At 36.4% G+C, this 23,804-nt stretch overlaps 3 protein-coding genes across 4 annotated transcripts in view; 2 read left to right on the top strand and 1 right to left on the bottom strand.

Moving 5' to 3' along the window:
- Positions 1-16,380, bottom strand: part of LOC122395114 (adenylate cyclase type 2) — a 37,285-nt gene extending 20,905 nt beyond the window's left edge. The window contains exons 1-2 of one of the 2 annotated variants that reach the window (XM_043392453.1): positions 16,116-16,380; positions 5,738-6,300 (exon numbers count right to left, since the gene is read on the bottom strand). In XM_043392453.1, the coding sequence (XP_043248388.1) occupies positions 5,738-5,848 (111 nt within the window). In that variant the 5' untranslated portion in view covers positions 5,849-6,300; positions 16,116-16,380. The remainder of the gene's footprint in view (positions 1-5,737; positions 6,301-16,115) is intronic. The other variant, XM_043392451.1, reaches the window with a different exon arrangement.
- Positions 16,381-19,274: 2,894 nt separating this feature from the next.
- Positions 19,275-22,106, top strand: LOC122395029 (transcription initiation factor IIB). The gene is made up of 5 exons (XM_043392309.1): positions 19,275-19,382; positions 19,854-19,964; positions 20,040-20,226; positions 20,296-20,766; positions 20,845-22,106. Exons 1-5 carry the CDS (start codon positions 19,366-19,368, stop codon positions 21,004-21,006), a joined length of 948 nt encoding a protein of 315 aa, XP_043248244.1. The 5' UTR covers positions 19,275-19,365; the 3' UTR covers positions 21,007-22,106.
- Positions 22,107-22,247: 141 nt separating this feature from the next.
- LOC122395030 (exocyst complex component 4) lies at positions 22,248-23,389 on the top strand. The gene is made up of 4 exons (XM_043392311.1): positions 22,248-22,619; positions 22,732-22,893; positions 22,970-23,139; positions 23,217-23,389. The coding sequence occupies exons 1-4, from the start codon at positions 22,563-22,565 to the stop codon at positions 23,302-23,304; spliced, it is 477 nt and encodes a 158-aa protein (XP_043248246.1). The 5' UTR covers positions 22,248-22,562; the 3' UTR covers positions 23,305-23,389.
- The last annotated feature ends 415 nt before the right edge of the window (positions 23,390-23,804 follow it).

The following is a 23,804-nucleotide window of genomic DNA, read 5'->3' as shown; positions in this document are numbered from 1 at the left end:
AGCACGTGGAGTGCTCTGCTCCAATAAACCTGCATGCACGCGTGAATAAAGACGCCATTTGCCTAGCAGTGTTTACCTCTATCTCAGAACGAGCAACGTTCGCGTATTTTTCGTTGATCAACAGACGCAGGCCACGTGTCTCGAGTTCGATAGCAGAAAAACCGAACGGGGAAATTATGTCGCGATCTATACGTATAGACTGATCAATCGCGGTTGATCTACATGCATGTACATCGACTACCAGTTTTTCTGCTATTTAATTAACTAATTAACCGTCACGCCCCTGTGTCGAGCAATATAGTTGCCAGGTAAACAAACAAAATCATACTTGGACGTTGCAAGGTTCGTAGTTGAAATTTTTCAATAGAAAATTCTGAATTTTTTTAATATCGAATTAAGGTTTTAATTCGAATTCATGGTCTCAAAGATTATTTGAAATACCTTTTATATCGAACGAATCGAGGTTTCGAGTATTTCCAGGTGACGATTGCGTAAACGATAGACCGAAATATTTCGATTTGCTCCGAGGTCTGCAAATAAACGAAAATCTAAAAATCGCTTCTTGGGATCGTCGAGAAACCTATTTGCAACAACAAATAAACCCGGTGAATTTCATTTTTAATCGACCATCTCGCGACAAAAACCGAATCGATATTCCGGAATCCGAAAATATTCGGCGTTCGTCGATAACGCGATCGCTGCAAAAGTGTTTTCGGCGATGTTGTTTAGAAAAACTAATCGCTCGCGCGTTTGTTCGATCGGTTGTTATTTTGTGCGTCGAAGAGTTGGAAAAGGAAGAATAATTACCCGAGACGATTACGTCACGATAACAGAGACACTTTCAGAGTCGTTTCGAATACCATTTTAATTAAATGCCAATCATTATCGTAAACAAAACAATATTTTCGATATTAACAACTGACACGCAGAATCTTCTCATGTTATCTATTTTTTATTATATATTACTTTTTAGTGGTTAAATAATATTTAAATAAATTCATTGGAAATTGAACGGGAAAGGAATCTGTGTTTTTCTTTTTTTTTTTAAATATTGTTCCGTTTAAATAACAATTGTCTTGTGATTAAATTAGCATCGATGCGTACGACTTCCAATAATTATTAATGGAATCTATTTTTTATTATATATTCCAACACTTTTCAGTGGTTAATGATATCAAGGCACCAAGAGCAGTGTTAAATAATATTTAAACAAATTCATTGGAAATTATTGAACGAAGGAAAGGAATCGGTGTTAAATAATATTTAAACAAATTCATTGGAAATTATTGAACGAAGGAAAGGAATCGGTGTTAAATAATATTTAAACAAATTTATTGGAAATTATTGAACGAAGGAAAGGAATCGGTGTTAAATAATATTTAAACAAATTCATTGGAAATTATTGAACGAAGGAAAGGAATCTGTGTTTTTCTTTTTTTTTTTAAATATTGTTCCGTTTAAATAACAATTGTCTTGTGATTAAATTAGCATCCACGCGTAAGACTTCCATTAATTATTAATGGAATCTATTTTTTATTATATATTCCAACACTTTTCAGTGGTTAATAATATCGATGCACCAAGAGCACTGTTAAATAATATTTAAACAAATTCATTGGAAATTATTGAACGAGAAAGGAATCGGTGTTAAATAATATTTAAACAAATTCATTGGAAATTATTGAACGAAGGAAAGGAATCGGTGTTAAATAATATTTAAACAAATTTATTGGAAATTATTGAACGAAGGAAAGGAATCGGTGTTAAATAATATTTAAACAAATTCATTGGAAATTATTGAACGAAGGAAAGGAATCTGTGTTTTTCTTTTTTTTTTTAAATATTGTTCCGTTTAAATAACAATTGTCTTGTGATTAAATTAGCATCCACGCGTAAGACTTCCATTAATTATTAATGGAATCTATTTTTTATTATATATTCCAACACTTTTCAGTGGTTAATAATATCGATGCACCAAGAGCACTGTTAAATAATATTTAAACAAATTCATTGGAAATTATTGAACGAGAAAGGAATCGGTGTTAAATAATATTTAAACAAATTCATTGGAAATTATTAAACGAAGGAAAGGAATCTGTGTTTTTCTTTTTCTTTTAAATATTGTTCCGTTTAAATAACAATTGTCTTGTGATTAAATTAGCATCGATGCGTACGACTTCCATTAATTATTAATGGAATCTATTTTTTATTATATATTCCAACACTTTTCAGTGGTTAATGATATCAAAGCACCAAGAGCAGTGTTAAATAATATTTAAATAAATTCATTGGAAATTATTGAACGAAGGAAAGGAATCGGTGTTAAATAATATTTAAACAAATTCATTGGCAATTATTGAACGACGGAAAGGAATCGGTGTTAAATAATATTTAAACAAATTCATTGGAAATTGAACGAGAAAGGAATCTTTTTTTGTTTTTTAAAATATTGTTCCGTTTAAATAACAATTGTCTTGTGATTAAAATAGCATCGACGCGTGCGACTTCCATTAATTATTAATGGAATCTATTTTTTATTATATATTACTTTTCAGTGGTTAATGATATCAAGGCACCAAGAGCATTGTTAAATAATATTTAAACAAATTCATTGGAAATTATTGAACGAAGGAAAGGAATCGGTGTTAAATAATATTTAAACAAATTCATTGGAAATTGAACGAGAAAGGAATCTTTTTTTGTTTTTTAAAATATTGTTCCGTTTAAATAACAATTGTCTTGTGATTAAAATAGCATCGACGCGTGCGACTTCCATTAATTATTAATGGAATCTATTTTTTATAATATATTCCAACACTTTTCAGTGGTTAATAATATCGATGCACCAAGAACAGTGTTAACTAATATTTAAACAAATTCATTGGAAATTATTGAACGAGAAAGGAATCGGTGTTAAATAATATTTAAACAAATTCATTGGAAATTATTGAACGAAGGAAAGGAATCGGTGTTAAATAATATTTAAACAAATTCATTGGAAATTATTGAACGAAGGAAAGGAATCGGTGTTAAATAATATTTAAACAAATTCATTGGAAATTATTGAACGAGAAAGGAATCGGTGTTAAATAATATTTAAACAAATTCATTGGAAATTATTGAACGAAGGAAAGGAATCTGTGTTTTTCTTTTTTTTTTTAAATATTGTTCCGTTTAAATAACAATTGTCTGTAATTAAAATAGCATCGATGCTTGCAACTTCCATTAATTATTAATGGAATCTATTTTTTATTATATATTCCAACACTTTTCAGTGGTTAATAATATCAAGGCACCAAGAGCAGTGTTAAATAATATTTAAATAAATTCATTGGAAATTATTGAACGAGAAAGGAATGTTTTTTTTTTTTTTAAATAACAATTGTCTTGTGATGAAAATAGCATCGACGCGTGCGACTTCCATTAATTATTAATGGGGAGACGGTAATTCCCGTATCGGCGATTTAAAGATTCGAACGAGTAAATATCGACTCGATTCCCCGCGAACAGATTATGTACATAGCGAAGGTCGCGATCGAGATTAAATAAGTCTTTTTTTGTCATTTATCGAGGCATTTTGTTGATACAAACTCGACGGTACAACAAATAGTCCGTTCACGCGATCGTATCGTAGAGCGGCGATATTTTTCTTCTTTATTTCCCAATGTAAGCTAGCCCGAGCGTGGAAAAAACGCGATATAACGTTACGACTACTCGAGAATATCATCGTAAGCGATCGCGAGCAATCAAAAGACGCCGAGATATCGACGATCAATTGCAATATCACAGAAAATTTTCTCCGTATTAAGAGATAACGGCTTCCTCCATATACTGATGCAATTCGTAATCTTCTCCCCCAACATAATCCTCCTTTAATCCGAACGTTATCCAATGCTTTTTCAACGTTATCCAACTTAATTAATGCCAGTTCGCGGTACGGTTTCCTCGAACATCGGCGAAATACCAGCGTGGCGCAAAAAAAGAAAATCATGTTTACGTGGAAAAGCGATCGAGATCGAAATGCCAGCGGGGAAAATGAAAAAGAAAATTGTAACTCGGGATCGTCGTGTAAACTTGGTCTAGGCGTCCATTTGGAGCGCGTATCTAGCGTCGTTTCGATCAATTAACGACGACGTGACGTTAAAACGGTAATCGTTTCGAGCGATTTCGACGGGACGGATTTTTCTCGACGTACATCCGCGGAAACGTTCACTGTCAAGGATTTATTAATATTCCAAACGAAACTCGTAAACAAGTCCGGGTTTAAGTCGCTCCATAAACTGCTTAACGCGTTAGTCATTATCGTCGGCGATTAAAACGCCCGTTCCGTAATCCTTATCCGGTCGAAACGTTCCCGGCGCGCGTCCATTTTCGTACGTTTTGTTTGTTTATCGAAAAGGTCGTGAAACGCGTTCTTCTCGCAAAGCAATTACTCGATCTCAATGACTAATCGACGATACGAAAATATTCGAGAATTTTCATTTTTGGAGGCAAATTTATTTATATAAGCGTGAAATTTGATATGTAAAATATTTTTGAATTTATCTTGAACCGAGTGATTTATCAGCATCTTGTATGGAAATTTTAGATCATTTTGTTTGGAAGTTGTAGAAGAAGCAGTTTGGGTTACTTTTATTTATAAAGAGTGCAATATAGTTGATCTTCATTTTGGATTTTTTGGTGTATAAAAATCAGTAGATGAAATTAGATGCAATGAATTCGTAAAATTTTGATGATTCAGAGATCGACAATCTTTGGACTGCGGATGTTGTTGCATTTATGCGAAATTTTAATTCTGAAAAGAAGTACAGAATATAGATTTGCTATGTAAAAATATGAGAAATATATGAGGATACGAATTACTATATTTGAGGGTTGAATCAACCCTTTGAGAAGCTCCCATTTCATTGATAATAATTTAATAATTACCGAGGAACCGTGAATTTTGAAATTTGTATATACAAAACTGCATTGGAACGCTAATAAGGAATAAAAATTTAGGGGTTGGAAACAACCCCCTGTAAATCTCCCATTTGATTAATTCTATTAACATTAAAACTAGCGTGGATAAATTAAATGGAAAATAAGCAAATTTTCGAAAATTCCAGTCGATTAAATTTTTTCACCTTCCATTGGAAATAACGAAAATTACGTTTCGACTATTTTGGTGGTTCTAGCGTGGATAAAAGTATGAATTACACCAAATTTTTCTCGAATATTTTCCATTAAAATTACCGCCGATAAATTAAATGGAAAATAAGCAAATTTTCGAAAATTCCAGTCGACTAAATTTTCCACCTCTCAATGGAAATATCGAAAATTGCGATTCGACTGTTTCGGTGGTTCTAGCGTGGATAAATTTCCATTAAAACTACCGTCGATAAATTAAATGGAAAATGAGCAAATTTTCGAAAATTTCAGTCGACTAAAATTGGAAATTACAAAAATTACGTTTCGACTGTTTTGGTGGTCCTAACATGGATAAAAATATGAATTACACCAAATTTTTCTCGAACATTTTCCATTCAAACTACCGCCGATAAATTACATAGAAAATAAGCAAATTTTCGAAAATTCCAGTCGACTAAATTTTTCACCTCCCATTGAAAACTACGAAAATTGCATTTCGACTGTTTCGATGGTTTTAGCGTTGATAAAAATATGAATTGCGCCAAATTTGTCTCGAATATTTTCCCACGTGCGTCGAGATCATTCCTGGAATATCGTTTAGACTCACTCTCAAGCTGGACCAGGTCCATTCGTCGAGACAGTTGGGCGTGACGATCCGTGCATCGTCCCTGGTCTGCAGGGAATTCAAGGACGCCCGAGTGACCAGTTCCACGTCCATTTTCCACGAATGGGTAATCCCCGAGGTCCGTTCACGTGCGATCAGAGACGCTCGATCGACGATGGCGAGCAAGACGGCGACGACCTCGCGGCTGTTCGATCCATCGCGTCTACGATCCACGACCGAACTGATCCGTACGTGAAAACGATCGCTCCGCGTTCTGTCGCGAGGCCTCTCGGCGACCACTGCCCGCTCGGTGCAACGCGCTTTATCGTGATAAGGGAAATGGGCCACACTCTGGACGTCTCCCTTCGCTCCTCTCCCTCCAGAGCCCGTTTTCGTCCCTCGTCGATCGACCTAACCAGGCGTTTTTCCGTGCTCTCGACGCGATCAAACAAAAAGCCCCGTCTCTCCACGTGTCGTTGTCCGCCAGTGATCACGTTCGCGACGTCCTCCGAGACCAGGCGTCTCCGCTTTCGACGTCGTCCGGAGGGGGGGGGGGGGCCTCGTCACTGAAAGTAAAACAGGTGGATCCCTGGTTGTTTTTCAAACGTAGTCGTATGTAATTGCGGGAAGCGTTTATTTCCTCGATCGTGAGATAAGTTCGAGCCGTAAAGTAGGATCTATTAGGTCATCCCCGCCCGTAAAGTCGTGGCGTTTCTTATCGTGCTCGATACAAATCGTGGATTTAGACGGTGTTACGGAAACTTCTCCCCCCCTCCCTGCCCCTCATATGTTTCTTCTAATTAATTACTGGATCGCGAGATATTTAAATTTTCGACGAACTACAGGATGCACTTACAGAAGATACGAATTTCCCAGTTCTTTAATAATAATTTAATAACTACTGAGAAACTCGAACGCTAACGAGGAGTAAGAACAATCGAGACACAACGTGTTTCGTGAAATGAAAATTGATTCGGTTTTTTGGACTGGCGAGAAATTTTAATTTTCGACGAACTACAGAATGCACTTACTGTGGAAAAATTATAAGAGATATCTGGAGATACGAATTTCTTAGTTCGTTGATAATAATTTAATAACTACTGAGAAACTACTGAGAAACGTGAAATGAAAATTGATTCGGTTCTCTTTGGACTGGGTTGCCTAATTTGGACCACTGGGATTCCAATTTGAACATTATGCACGATATATCGAGTCTCGTGTTTAGAGAAAAGACCGCCATTCTGCGACTCGCGCATGCGCGCGGTCAGGTCCATAGATCGCGAGAAATATCAATGGTATCTTCTACATTTTTCTCGCGTGTATGCACTAAATAAGTCACCTGTTCTCTTTTTTGTGTGTTTTGTACTTTCCTCGTAAATCTTTTCTCCGCTTTCGATACGTAAACACTTTGAAATCGACCGAAGATTAGGTTAACGATACAGTTTTGCCTCGACTTGGCGCCTAACCTATACTTATCTCCGACTCTACAGGTTTCCCTTTATTTCTACCTTTTATCCAATTCTGAGTTTACTTATTATCGTTGAACAATCAAGCGTTGAAATTTGAAACGTTGTGTATAAGAACATAGACTTTGATGTTTTCATTTTCTCGAAACCACATTTTTCGAACTGGTTGGTATAACCTATCTCAATATTCGTTCGATTGTCTTTTAACGCGGGAACAATGCAAATGTTCCGTTATTTCGTGTCGCGATTGAAAGTTGCAAAAAAACTTGCATGCGAAAATCGACTGTTTTGCACGAGTCGTAGCCGTTTAAAAAAAAAAATAATACGTAGTCGCCAATGCGGCGGGGACACCAAGAGGCACTTACGTAGATTAGAAATCTGTGTTTATTTTTTTATTTCGGGCGATTATAACGGCTGTGAAGCTGCCCAACCGTTTTTATGAGATTCTATTGCTCGTATGCGAATGTGTATATGAGATCATGGCCCCGAAAAATTTCTGTACCACGTTCGAACGCTAATAAAGACTGCAAATTTGAAAATTAAATATACAATACAGTTTTCAATTTAAATTTAATTTCTATACGATTAAATGTTTCAATATGCACGTTATAAAAAAATTAAAAGGTAAATTTTAAATAAACGCGTGATAAATAAACCTTTGGAATTCCGAGCATGAGGGGCGATCGAATACAGTGACATCATAGCAACGTTAAACGTGCACGCGATAAATGACGTTATTGTAAGAATCATGAAACCTCTCAAAATTAGATTTTACTGCGTAACAAATAAACTGTTGTAGTTTCGAACACATGAAAGCCGACCACATACCGGGCTATCATAGCAACGTTAAATATACATGCGATAAATGACGTTGCCGTACTAATTTTAACCGTTTATCAATGCGGTCTGATTTAGACAGACGTTCGTATAAGACAATCTTTCCCTAAGTAATTTGGAGAACTATTAAAATTAACCTAATTCTACCAGAAAAATTATTTAAATCTGACGATATACAGGGTGTTCGTCCAACCCTGGGAGAAATTTTATTGGGAGATTCTAGAGGCCAAAATAAGACGGAAATCAAGAATATCAATTTCTAGACTGAGGCTTCGTTAAAAAGTTATTAACAATTAAATTAAAAAATTTCAAATCGTTCTGGAAAAATTATTTACGGTTGCAGGGGGCAATTACAATAATTTTTGGTCATTACACATACCTCCAAAAACCTATCCACTTTCGAGAAAAAAAATCGGATAGAAACTGAAATTTTTGGGCGAAAAAAAATATTTCAAATTCTTCTAAAAAAATTATTTTCCGTTGCAAGGGTAAATTACAATCATTTTTGGTCATTACACATACCCCCGAAATTCTACTCATTTTCTAGAAAATAATTCAAGAAGGTATGAAAATTTTCGACGGAAAAAAAAAATTTCAAATCGTTTTGGAAAAATTATTTTCGGTTGCAGGGATCAATTACAATCATTTTTGGTCATTAGAAATATCCCCCAATTCCTACCCAGTTTCTAGAAAAAAATTCGAGAAGTTGTGAAATTTTCGACGGAAAAAAAAATGTTCAAATCGTTTTGGAAAAATTATTTTCGCTTGCGGGGGTCAATTACAATAATTTTTGGTGAATAGACATACCCCCGAAATCCTGCGCATTTTCGAGAAAAAAATTCAGTACATTTGGAACTTTAAATGTTAAGTAATAACTTTTTAACGACTAAAAAAAAATGTCTAATGACTAAAAGTTATTATAATTGACCCCCACAAGCGAAAATAATTTTTTTAGAACGTTTTGAAAAAAATTTTTTTCGCCGAAAAATATCAGCATCTGTCGATTTTTCTTGAAAGTTCGTTTTTCATTTTTAATAATTTTGTTCGACGAGCTACGGAAAAGTTAACTAATGCTTTTCTATAGGTACCCATGTGCTCTACTTCAGAAAAAAGTTTCATTGAAATTTAGCCATTATTGTAAGAGATATGGCTGTTTGAAAATTGGACCATTTTTATGATGTATTTCTTATTTTGCCGGGTCAAGGATCAAGTTTTCGAATATTTTTAGAATTTCTACGTATTCTCCGCCAAAATACGCGTTGTTTGCCGTTTGAAACATTAAAATCGACCAATCCGTTCAGGAGTTATGATTTTTTAAAGATTCGCATTTCAGGGAAGCATTCTTGGTCTCACATTAGATTTTCGGTAAAGAATTTTTTTCTCGAAATTGCGTAGGATTTCAGGGGTATGTGTAATGACCAAAAATGATTGTAATTGACCCCCGCAACGGGAAATAATTTTTCCAGAACGATTTGAAAGTTTTGAATTTAATTGTTAATAAGTATTTTATTTTAAACCAATTTTTTTACTCGATCTAATCTATCCTCAGAGTGTTTTAATTTACAAAATATTACGAATAAACACGGCATAAAATAAAATGTGACTCGTTTCCAAGTTTAAAGACACGCAAAATTTCGAAAAGCTCTGGATCGTCGATGCATAGTTTGTTCAATTAAATTTCGGTTGCACAACAGAGTTGCTCGATAAAACGTGCCGTGGAACTGGTTTAACTGTGTTTGTTATTACGACGAGTGGACTTTCTCCGTCGGATTCACGCTCGATGCACGTTCGCTGAAACCGGATCACGGCTCGGAACAATTCCATTTTGTATTTTTAAGAACCTCGACGAATCCGAGTTCCGTCGAGGATGAGCGTTTCGAGTCCGTGATTCATCTTTCGTCGATTTTGATCGACGACTCCTCCGCTAATTTCGTGGCATTGTAGATCCGTATCGTATGGCCGTGACTCAGGTTTCGTGCAACGGCACGCAACCTATACTAACCTTAAAATCACGCATTCCTCGACGCCAGACAGAACAGTTTTTTTCACCGCGGACTGTTTCGTTCCAAAGAAAAAATTGCTCCTCGATGACCAGCTATCAACAATTCTGATTTATTTTCTCTAATTTTAACTGCAAATATCCAAGTTTCAGTGGTTCCGTGAAACGGTATTACCGAAGGAAGCAAATTCGTAAATTACACAACTTTGTTCTCTGCTTTCGATCAAAATTATGCAACCGTTTATTTTATAAAATCACCAGTGTTCCAAACTGTGCACGATTAAAGATGAACCTACTACGGGGCGCTTCTAACGCTACGTGATGCCATTGATAATGTTTAACATCGAATAAGAGAAAAAAGAAAAAGACCTTACAAAAAAGTTCTGTGTCACGATTCCCGTTATTGTCGTCGAGTGTGAAAGTGATATTTTACGGGCAACTGGTTGGTCATTGTATGTAACGTGTCACGGTTGGGTACCCTTGCTGCCGGAAATAATGTGTGCATCCATGAATTAAACCCTCGTCGATAAGCGTGAACCTGATTTTATTTGCTCGGAGTTATTCACCCCCGGGACATTTCTATTGCAAAGTCAAGATGCTATTGCGTTTATGGATTTGGAAACAGAAATTAATTTATAAAAGAAAATTTGCCCTTGATGTTGATGTCTCTAAAGCAACAATTAAGAATTTATTTAACAATACTAATTTCTGTTAATATCGACGGCCCTAATGTGACCTGTATAATACTTGTTTACTGATAGTAATGTCTCCAATATGGCTACCTAGTACACAGGGTGTTAGGGCCACCCGTGGGGAAAATTTTAATGGGTGATTCTAGAGGCCAAAATAAGACGAAAATCAAGAATACCAATTTGTTGATGGAGGCTTTGTTAATAAGTTATTAACGTTTAAAGTTCCGCCAGTACTGAATTTTTTTCTCGAAAATGCGCAGAATTTCGGGGGTATATCTATTCACCAAAAATGCTTGTAATTGACCCCTGTAACTAAATGTAATTTTTTTCGTACGATTTGAAATTTTTTAATTTCGTCGAAAAGTTTCACACATTCTTGAATTTTTTTCTAGAAAGTGGGTAGGATTTCGGGGGTATGTCTAATGACCAAAAATGATTGTAATCGACCCCCGCAACCGAAAATAATTTTTCCAAAACGATTTGAAATTTTTGAATTTTGTCGAAAAATTTCACACCTTCTCGAATTTTTTTCTAAAAAGTGGGTAGGATTTCGGGGGTATGTGTAATGACCAAAAATGATTGTAATCGACCCCCGCAACCGAAAATAATTTTTCCAGAACGATTTGAAATTTTTTTTTCCGTCGAAAATTTTCACATCTTCTTGAATTTTTTTCTAGAAAGTGGGTAGGATTTTTGGGGTATGTGTAATGACGAAAAACGATTACAATTTACTCCTGCAACCGAAAATAATTTTTTTAGAACGATTTGAAAAATTTTTTTTTCGCCGAAAAATTTCACACCTTCTTAAATTTTTTTCTCGAAAGTGGATAGGATTTCGGGGGTATGTCTATTCACCAAAAATGATTGTAATTGACCCCCGCAACCGAAAATAATTTTTCCAGAACGATTTGAAATTTTTCTTTCCCGTCGAAAAATTTCACACCTTCTCGAATTTTTTTCTAGAAAGTGGGTAGGATTTCGGGGGTATGTGTAATGACCAAAAATGATTGTAATCGACCCCCGCAACCGAAAATAATTTTTCCAGAACGATTTGAAATTTTTGAATTTAATTGTTAGTCTCGCTGGAAGAATTCTTTGGGGAAAGATTCTAGTTGGAAAATTATGTGAGACGGCAAACATCGTGTTTAATTGAATCGGAATTCGTGCGATAATCGGTATCTGCGTGTCCTTAAAGGAGGATTATAAAACAGCATTGTAATCCAGAAGCCAACGTTGCAATTAGTCTTATCAGGGATTTGAGGACAACCGGCGATCTAATCGGTATCGATGTGCCCTCAGACTCCCGACGAAACCGACTGCAACGAGGAAAAAACCATCAATTCCAACAATTTCAATTCTTAAGAAAGTGTCTATCGAAGTGTTAGGAATCAAAAATCAAAAAACTAAAGTTCACATTTTTTATAAATTCTTACATCCTAAAATGTTAATAAAGGAACGTAGATCTCAACACTGTACATAACTTTTACTGAATTCACCAATTTGTTGTTTAAAATGATGCCAAAAATTGCAATTTCTTAAACACGCGCCATTTACCAAAAATTTGTGTTTTTAATTTAATTTTTGCAAGCTGTACACACTATTACAGTACCTTACAAACTACTAAACAATCAATTGGTCCCAATTTTTTATTTTAAATGTTCATCAGCTTTGAATTGTATTTAAAAAAAAATACCTCAATGATTTTTTGCATATTAATTTAAACAGAGGAAATGATCAAAATCGTTATTGCAATTGCCGATACCTGCTTCGAATCAGAAATTAATCTAATAAAAAACTGTTCTTCTATTTATTTACAAGATAAGAAATTGTATCTGTATCTATTTTATATGTTAATTAAAAAGGAATAAAGGAGTAACATTTAGTTAAGATTCTTCCTCTAAGCCAATCAAAAAACTTCTCGAACAAAAGTTACACAGCAATCGCTTGACAAAAAATTACAATGATACAAATTAGCAAAACAATTTTTATGCAACGAAAAATCAAGGTCGATTCAATTTTTTATAACAAAAATGTATAATTTTTGTGCATCAATCGATGCATCTTTGTATTCTCTTTAAAAAAGTATAAAGGGTCTTAGGTCGAAAATTGACTAGTTTAGAAGCTATGATCTTTGTTCTGAATTCCCATTTACGCGACACACTGTGATGTCGATGAGAAAAAAAGAGAAGAAAAATGGCCGAATGACTAACGACTCGATTCGTATGAACCGTGTGGGCGTTACGACAGCGGACAGATCCGCGTGCACGAAAAGAATACCGAATCCTATTCAACGATGGCCTCCCACCGTGACGTCCTCTCAGACGTCTTTTAATCGTCGCGTCGTAATCACATCCTGCGTTCCCTGTTTCGTATGCGAGCAACGTCACGGATACTCGTAAAAGCCCGCCCTTCCGGATCGTTCTGCCCGCCAAAACCGATCGATCGACCGAGCTAACGACTCTCGATGAAAGGACACGATTGGCCAGTTTGTCCCAGGATGTTTTCGCGTCGATAGATAACGCGTCAAACAACGAATCGATTATTATATAGCCCGACGAAATTAGAGGATCGATAGCACGTGTGACTTCATCGATCGTGAAGGTATTCGATACTCGAATAGCGTCGTTGAACGTTCGAGGAAACAATTTTTACCAATGGAACACGACTATGTAAATCTATGTAAATTTCTTCTAAAACAGGGGCACGACGATTTTTTTAAGAGATTCTAGAGGCCAAAATAAGTAGCAAATCAAGAATATCAATTTTTTGTTTGAGGCTTCGTTAAAAAGTTATTAACAATTAAATTCAAAAATTTCAAATCGTCTTGGAAAAATTATTTTTAGCTAGGGGGGTCCATTACAATAATTTTTGGTGAATAGACATACCCCCGAATTCCTACACACTTTCGAGAAAAAAATTGGAATAGGTGCTGAGATTTTCGAAAAAATTAAAAACTTTAAAATCGTTCTGGAAAAATTATTTTCGCTTGCGGGGGTCGATTACAATCATTTTTGGTCATTACACATATCCCCAAAATCCTACCCAGTTTCTAGAAAAAAATTCAAGAAGATGTGAAACTTTTCGACGAAATTAAAAAATTTCAAATCGTACGAAAAAAATTACATTTAGTTACAGGGGTCAATTACAAGCATTTTTGGTGAATAGACATACCCCCCAATTCCTACCCAGTTTCTAGAAAAAAATTCAAGAAGGTGTGAAATTTTTCGACAAAATTCAAAAATTTCAAATCGTACGAAAAAAATTACATTTAGTTACAGGAGTCAATTACAAGCATTTTTGGTGAATAAACATACCCCCCAATTCCTACCCAGTTTCTAGAAAAAAATTCAAGAAGGTGTGAAATTTTTCGACAAAATTCAAAAATTTCAAATCGTACGAAAAAAATTACATTTAGTTACAGGGGTCAATTACAAGCATTTTTGGTGAATAGACATACCCCCAAAATCTTACCCAGTTTCTAGAAAAAAATTCAAGAAGGTGTGAAATTTTTCGACAAAATTCAAAAATTTCAAATCGTACGAAAAAAATTACATTTAGTTACAGGGGTCAATTACAAGCATTTTTGGTGAATAGACATACCCCCAAAATCTTACCCAGTTTCTAGAAAAAAATTCAAGAAGGTGTGAAATTTTTCGACAAAATTCAAAAATTTCAAATCGTTTTGGAAAAATTATTTTCGATTGCGGGGGTCAATTACAAGCATTTTTGGTGAATAAACATACCCCCCAATTCCTACCCAGTTTCTATAAAAAAATTCAAGAAGGTGTGAAATTTTTCGACAAAATTCAAACATTTAAAATCGTTTTGGAAAAATTATTTTCGATTGCGGGGGTCAATTACAAGCATTTTTGGTGAATAGACATACCCCCGAAATCTTGCACGTTTTCGAGAAAAAAATTCATTACGTTTGGAACTTTAAATGTTAATAACTTTTTAACGAAGCTTCCATCGACAAATTGGTATTCTTGATTTTCGTCTTGTTTTGGCCTCTAGAACCCCCCATTAAAATTTTTCCCAGGGTTGCCTGAATACTCTGTATTTCATAGTTATCAGAATCGTAACTTTATTAAAGAATTTTTCGTCGGAGCTATTGATATTAATTGCAAAACAATCAGTATCATTATCCGGGAACACGATCTCCTAATTACTTTCTTCGAGCAACGAATCCCGGAGCGAGTGTGTTCCAAGTCACGAAATCCCCTTTTCATCGATCAAAACGTTTGATGCGACCGTCGATCAAAGACTGATAATCGCGTTGTCAGATTAACAACCAAATAATCGAACCGCCGCGCCGCGCTGAATCACGCGAACGGCCGAGACGCGCCAGTCGTTATCGTGCAGAAAAAAAAAAAATAAGAAAAAAACCAATGTCACTCCGTGATTTTATAACTGGACGAAAAAACCTGTTACGATACTAGGTCGCGCGGAGGCAATCTGGACTGTTTTTTTTTTTTGTTATCGTCGGTGAGAACCAATCGTTAATAACGTTCACTTTCGGTAATAATAAAACGCAACGCTCACGACAGACTTTGAACAATCCGACGCGACGCCATGGGTCATGCGGGACAGTCCTCGACTCGACACGAAGTTACAATCGTTCTCTAAATTAAATAAAAAAATTCATTCTCAGGCAAGGAAATTACGTGCTATAATTTTATGAATCCAGGGAATTTTATTTGCTATGTTTACTCTGTGATAGGATTATTCAGTTAAGCTTCCATTTGACTCGATAATTTAGATGTATTCCTGGATACAAAATTAGAATTGTTCTCTAAATTAAATGGAAAAAATTCATTTTCAAACAAGAAAATTACGTGCTATAATTTTGTAACTCCAGGGAAATTTATTTGCTATGTTTACTCTGTTGTAGGATTATTCAGCTGAGCTTCCATTTGACTTGATAATTCAGATCTATTCCTCGATACAAAGTTATAATTGTTCTCTAAATTAAATGGAAAAAATTCATTTTCAAACAAGAAAATTACGTGCTATAATTTTGTAACTCCAGGGAAATTTATTTGCTATGTTTACTCTGTTGTAGGATTATTCAGCTGAGCTTCCATTTGACTTGATAATTCAGATCTATTCCTCGATACAAAGTTATAATTGTTCTTTAAATTAAATGAAAAAATTCATTTTCTAGACGAGAAAATTTATTTGCTATGTTTACTCTATCGTACGATTATTCAGCTGAGCTTCCATTCGATTCAGTGATTCAGATGTATTCCAACCTAACCAAAAATTTCAACGTTACGCCTGCCGTCTCCCGCGATAAATAAAAATGTACGAAAAATCGATGGTGCGAGATTACCTTCGAGCAAGGGCCGTTGTTTGGTAAATTACACAAACGGTGAATGGACACTCACCGAAATCACGGATATATCACGGGTTCCCCCGTGCACGGGTCGCGAATTCGTAATCTCCGCCAAAACTGTCCACTATAGCACGCACGAATGTACGGTTTCCACAATGCGGACACGTTGCTCGGACGATTTAGCCGCGGTGAGCGGTCGCGCGCAATAAACCACTTTCGTCTGACGAAACTTTCCACTAGCGATATCTCCGTGAAGCATGGTAAGCTTCGGAACAGCTACACGATCGTCGAGCCACGGACTATGGGTCGTGCACCTACGGCTCCTTTTCGATTCGAGTCATGGTGGAGATCCCAAGGACGCCAGCCAGCATCAAGAACTCGATATGCGTGCACGCACAGGGTGTCCGAAAATTTCGACGATCCACGGAGCGTTTCATCCGTTCAAACTGTCGAACGCTGACCGTGCATATTACGTTTCGTCGATAACGTTTCACGCCCAAAGCAAAAACGGTCGATCGTGATACGATTCGCGGCAACGTTGAAATTTGAAAAGTTCCAATCGGTATTCTTTCGATTCGTCGAACAACGTTTTATTTCGAGACAAATTGATATCTGGATTTATTCCGTCGGCGAGTCGTGATCGCGAAAGCGATCTGCAATTATGCAATCCGGCGTACCGAGCGTTCCTGCGATTTCCAAATACGAGAATTATGCTCGTTACGAGCCCGCTGGCCAGCCAAAATGGGGGGGGGAGGGGAAGATCGTTTTGCGAAATACTTTTTTCCGTTTGATCGACGATCCGAACGGCGTGATTGTGTTTCGATACACCGTGTATGTAGGCGGCGTGTACCTGTGGGTGATACACACGTTCGATCGTCGATGACTAACTCGGCCGGCTCAATGGCACGAAAAGAACCTCGACAACGCTTTATGACTTCCGTCGTCACGCTGTCGGAAGGTCGTCGATCGACAAATTTCGTATCTCCGCGAAAACGTATCGTATCGTCTGGCTAGTGGTACTCGTCACGTTACGGCGTACACGTGCAGCACACTTTTTTAGGTTATTATACTCCAATCTGAATCGCAAAGTTCGTATACGGGACGTCCTCTTGCTTTTTGGATCGTATCGATCACAAGTCACGTCAAGTTCGTTCGGTCGATAACGACGAATCCCATTTTTCACGTTCGAATACTTTTCACCACTTTATGAAACTCCTATCGATATTAAAATCGAAGCATCTTCGTGCAATATAATCTTTGTCTATATCTATAGAATAATTGTAAATCGAATTGACAAAGAACTCAATTTTTTAATCCGGTTACCACCAATCATTTCGTCGATTCGTTATATTATCACTGGAAACACTTTCTTCGTAATCGTAGCCTCGTCTTAAATGTTCACAGATTTTTAAAACGTAGTCTGGTAGTAATATTTGTTTACCAAGTACGATATCACGTTACACTTCTTTGAATCGAACCCATTTTCTTCCGACACTGTTAGTTAAATGTCGACGAACGTGCGAACGTGTGTAAATCGGCGCCTGAGTGAATAATTTGTTGTTCTTTTTCTATAATAATTGTATCTCGTGTTGTTCACGAGATCGGAGACGTTTCATTAAGAAGATGAGTGTTCGACGGTACTTCAAAAACATGATGAGTCAATGAGATATCACGCGTTTTCTAGATAAAGAATCGATAAAATCATACGACCACAGTCAAGGTATAGGATGCAATAGGTTCGATGAAACTTTCTGTTCGATTTTGACTGGAATACAAGCCCAGCACTCTTAAATGTTTGGAATTGTAACTAAAAATTGAGAGGCAGAACAATTTTGTAAATAATCGAAAGTAAATCATGGACGAAGTATACGATCGCGTGTTTCGTTTGTTTGACGCCACACGGAACTGAACGACCGACCCCCATGTTTGTCACATGGCTCGGTGGGTAAAACAGTTCTCCTATATGGTCATGTCACATGCAACGTTACCAATCCAGAAAAGAATAAACCAGCAATGCTAAGAGAACAACAGGAATCACAGATGAGGTATACCACAGACCAGGTATACGAGTAGACTTTTGTAGCCTAATCTGACTACCATACAGACACAGACCCTAAAAATTCAGAGGTGATTTTACCATCCTCTTCTCATGGATGGCGAAGTAATTTCGGACCGCTTCGTGGAAGTCGAGAGAGAAAGGCTCACATTTGCCTTCTCGCTCTTAACAACTGAAATCCGACCTCCCGTCAACGGCATACGATTTGGATTCTCGAGCCGAGATTCTCGACTGCCCAGGCATTTTTACTTTCCGACCTATGTAGGCGCACATAAGCAAAGTACCCATAATGAAAAAAAAATTTTGTAAAATTTATTTTACGGAAATACACGTTTTAACCCTTTTAGTGCCAGGCATTTTACGGAGTACATGCGAAGAATGCCACGGGCCGATTTGATATGCGCGCTTATAAAATTCACTTTCGGATGACAATATTCTTCGTCTTCTTGATGAAGTAAGTCCAACAGGATGGATGAGCGAGTCATCACTATTCGATGATGCATTGCCGTTGTCAAAGTGTGATGGCACCAAACTTTCTGCAGTATCTTTCTGAACTTGCTCTGCCATTATTGACCGAGGTATTATTTCAAAATAATATATGAACTGACTAAAACCAAATATTGGAATAGAAGAAATCAGGAAAACGCTTCGACTTTCACTAACAGACGCCAGAGAAAGACTGAAGAAAAACCAAATGAACTGAAGCATGGTGTGGTGTGGTCTATACTATTGGCATCGGAGATAAAGATCAAGTGTAAACGAATGCCACTTGGCACTCAGAGAAATAATGATCTGAACGTAAACAAGCGAGGGCCTCCAAACGAGGCACAGAAAAAGTCCCTCAGCATGTGAGCGCGCTGGGCGGTCGGTCCGCCACAACGCATCGGCCCTTGGCAGTTTTCGCATAAGGACCGCGGGCCGATAGATCGGCCCGCTGGCACTAAAAGGGTTAACAACCTCGAAGAACATAATAACTAGAATATCGAACATTAATGAAATTACGTTCCTTTCGTTCGATTCCTTTTATTCTGTACAAATTCTTAAAGACATTTAACTTGGTACGATTAGCTTCGAGCTTCGATACGTCTGAGTAGTATTAGTTTGTTTAACACTTTGTTATGTTTTGAGTATTGGACTATGTCCAATTAATTTCGTATAGCTCAGTGCACATGTATGCACTGTATGCAGGTTCGTTGGGTGCTGCATTGACATACGCGGCAGAAAATAAAAAACACGAATCCGAAATATGGCAAGTTCGTCGAGGTAAATTTTGCAAAAACCTTCACCTAACATATTTCAACCGACTCTAACGTCGCTCGTTATGGTGCCTTACTTTGTAAAGTATCGCAATATCGTACTGGACCGCGTTAATCCGGAAACGAGACAATGTCGTGTGCTAGGTTATGAAATCTAACAGTGTTTGTTTATTTTCCATATACTCGTGATTAATTGCCCGACGGAGTAACACGTTTCGTTTCCTTTACGCTCAGGTTTATACGCACTTCGTTCTTTCATTCGTCGGAAACTCGACCATCGTAATTTTATTACACTCGTGCCTAAGTACATGTCGGGTCAAATTTTCAACCTTTTTGTTCGTCGAAGACAAACATAGATAATAAAGAATAGCAAGACTACGGAAATGCGACTATTACGGGTGATAAAGACATCTATTTATATGCATATGCATGCATACAGCGATATATAGCATACATTTTCTTAGTTCTTCTTTTACAGAAATGATACAAACAAAGTTTGTTGTTACGCACATCCGGATGCACCCCTGATCGAAGACTATAGGGCAGGAGATCAAATTTGTTCAGAGTGTGGATTGGTCGTAGGAGATAGGTAACTATAGATATCAGCAAAGTGATATATTCAGAATTTTTAAACAACCCGAACTCTGATTCATTCTTGCAATAGGGTCATAGATGTCGGTTCGGAATGGAGAACATTTAGCAATGAGAAAGCAGGTGTCGATCCATCTCGTGTCGGTGGGCCAGAAAATCCGCTTCTTAACGGTTCGGATTTATCCACCATGATCGGCCCTGGAACTGGAGCAGCGTCGTTCGATGCTTTCGGTGCTTCAAAATATCAAAACAGACGTACAGTAAGCGCCAATGTTTATTATATTACGTGTAATATCTTTATTTGTTTAACAGATTGTATTATTTTCTAGATGAGCAGTTCGGACAGAGCATTGATCAATGCGTTTCGTGAAATCAACGGAATGGCTGATCGCATTAATTTACCGAAAACGATCGTCGACAGGGCGAATAATTTATTTAAACAAGTCCACGATGGTAAGAATTTGAAGGGTCGCGCGAACGACGCCATCGCCTCGGCTTGTTTGTACATTGCCTGCAGACAAGAAGGCGTGCCGCGTACTTTCAAGGAGATTTGCGCGGTCAGCAAAATCAGCAAAAAGGAAATTGGACGATGTTTCAAATTAATTCTGAAAGCGCTGGAAACCAGCGTGGATCTCATCACAACGGGAGACTTTATGTCTAGGTTCTGTTCCAATCTCGGTCTTCCCAACATGGTGCAAAGAGCTGCTACGCATATCGCGAGGAAAGCGGTAGAGATCGATATCGTACCCGGACGATCGCCAATCTCCGTAGCTGCTGCTGCAATATACATGGCATCACAGGTATTTGTGATAATTAGCAGAATTGTTCGTCCGTTAATTTCTTTCGTCATTTTCACGTATTGTGTCGTTGTTATTCAGGCCTCCGAGGATAAAAGATCGCAAAAAGAGATCGGTGATATCGCTGGCGTGGCTGATGTTACGATCAGACAGTCGTACAAGCTAATGTATCCTCACGCGGGGAAATTGTTCCCGGAAGATTTCAGATTTGCGACGCCTATCGATCAGTTGCCGCAGATGTAAAATTAAAACACGGAAGCCTTACGTTTTAATGTATATTTTATCACGTTGAAACAATAGTTATTTGTCTGAAGTAATCATCTATAAATAATCGAACCTTTATTGACAGTATACATTCCTGAACGATCTATGACATTGGTATTATCTAATTTATTGCACACTCGGTACATTTTTTTTTTTTTTCAACTTTGTTCCTGACCTATTGGTATTCGCGGCAGTAATAGCTTGATCATTTATCTGGTGTGGATAATTATTAATTTAAGTTGACTCCTTCAAATGTTTTTGTTTTAGTATATTATTATAAAAAAAAAATGTAGAATAAATAGGAAGGCATTATCGACCAGTTAAGATCTCACAAATACAAAGGTGAAACATTTGTACTACAATTGCATGTTACAGATATTATAAATATCTTTAAACGGAAATGGTTGTAAAGTTTCTAATTTGGCACGTTTAACGCGAACAGAATTATATCGAATTTCAAACTCGGTGCAAATGAACTTACGACTTTCAGTTGATACGAAATTCTGCCACCAACGACTCTTCAACGCGATGTAGCACAATACTTTTCTTTGTATTTGATTTTCGAGAAAGTATATCGAAGATCGCGTGTAAAATAACACATACAAGGCCTTAATATAAAAGTATCACACAATACAATTGTATAATACATACCGTGATACTTTTATTAAACGACGAAAGTCATATTCACAGTAGATTTAACTATAAATCGAGAAACGACTTTCATCGATAGTCGCGCGTAACATTTTATTTTTCTTTTCTCAAACCAACACGAAATTTTAAGTAGAATCATCCAGGGAAATGGTGTTTTATATGTTCTTGCTTAAAATTTTTGAAACTTGTATGTAAATGATGCGAACGATGCAATGCAATAATTATATGTTACGAATATGTGTACGACCAAATTTGAGAAAATAATATTTAAGAGAAACGAATTTCTCCGGCGGTATTAAAAATTATAAGAGATGTTGTTTTGCTTTTGATTTTATAATTGGCAATAAACGTATACGTTATTTTCAATCACGACTAGTTAATATATATTGTACAAGAAATTTACATTGAACTGTATGATAAGTTTAAAAACATGGATATCTTAAGTTGTATATCAAGTTGTACGTCAATAAAATAAATTGTTACAATTATTTAGATAAATAACTTTTGTATGATTGATGCCTTTGATATCGTAAAACAGGATGTAAAGATATGTATATGTGCGATGGCGTTGTGTCAACTGTCATGTTGCCTAATGTCATTCTTAAAAACATCGCTGCGTACGATCAGTGTTTAAAACAGTAATGATTTCTACGTATAAATAATTATTTACAGCACGTTCACAGTCATTTTCGACAATCATTTTAACAAACGGTTTTTAAGATTGTACGAGTTCTAACGCCAAACTATGCATAACATAACATAACCTATTAATAAACGGTTGGTGAGCCGTACACAAAAACATTTGTTCGATCGTACAAAAGAAGAGAAGAGAATTCTAAAATTTTCAATTTGTTTTTCGCATTATCTTGTTCGAGCAACACAAAATGAATTCAATACCTCCAACAAAACCTCCAAGGGGTATCAAACCAACCAAAGAAACTGTAAGTTTGGTCAGTTTATACTCCGTTAATAATTAAGTTTTAACAGACTGCAACATCTTTTACAATTAATTTGTACTATTTTCATAGCTTTTTAATCCGTTGTTTCTTGCAGAGTGGCTTATTAATTTCTGTGATTCGTGCTCTCTCAGCAAGCGAAACTAATGAACAACGAGAAATAGAAAAGGCTAAACTTGAAAAAGAATATAAAAAGAGCGATCAACGACTTGACGAGTTGGTATCGTTACATGATCAAGATCTTGCACAAGTTATGCAAGTAAGCATTGCGACATACAAAATACAATAGTAGGTTTCTATATATGGCATTGATATTTTGTTTCTCTTCGTTGCAGATATTTAGTGCTTTATCGGAAAAGGTGACCGCCTCGCGGGAGAAAATTCATGCGGTCAAAGAGAATTTGAACGCTTGTAAACAATTACTGAGATGCAAACGAGAGGAGTTATTAAATTTGTGGTTAGAAGGGATCGAACACAAGCATGTGCTACTTCTCCTGAAAGATGTGTAAGTATTTATCTATTTCGACGAAATACCGATCGAACACGATTAACGAAATTATTGTGTTTCTCTCGAATGTTTAGAACACCTGATTCTTGTACTCGAATGTTGCCTATAACGGACGCAGACGCATTGTCGGTATCAACGCCATACAATACAGTGTCAGATTGATAATTATATTTGCTCGTAAACTGTAATTTAATTGTTTTGTATTTACGTGTAATAAAAATTGGAAATAAAATATAATGAATTTAGATCGTGAACATAATTGTGGTCGCTGCAGTTCCACAGATCCCGCCAATTCCCGCCAATTTCCGCCAGTTCCCGCCATTTTCATACCGAGACACGAAACACTATAGAACAACAATACTTAACCTTCTATTACAAAATCAACGTTTCTCAAATGTTACTTCGTTAAATAAAAGTATATACCAGATAGTAATTCCTCGATTTAAGACATAATAGAGACTTTAATCTTAAGCATCGATGGACTATAGTTTTCATTCGGCATGAATCCGTGTTACATGCGTTCCAAATGAAAATTCCCTTTCAACCTCATATAAATTTGTTTTTTAAACTTTGCATTATAAGATGCAACAAAATTAATAATTTACGAAACTCTGTATTTTCAATCGATCTTAACATTTCCCATAAAGTTTATTTTCAATAGT

Source organism: Colletes gigas, unplaced genomic scaffold, assembly GCF_013123115.1.
Source record: "Colletes gigas isolate AHSC1104 unplaced genomic scaffold, ASM1312311v1 Colletes_gigas_Sc00005, whole genome shotgun sequence".
In the NCBI taxonomy this organism is placed as follows: Eukaryota; Metazoa; Arthropoda; class Insecta; order Hymenoptera; family Colletidae; genus Colletes; species Colletes gigas.
The sequence above is the reverse complement of the archived record's forward strand: the minus strand, read 5'-3'. Positions and strand labels throughout refer to the sequence as shown.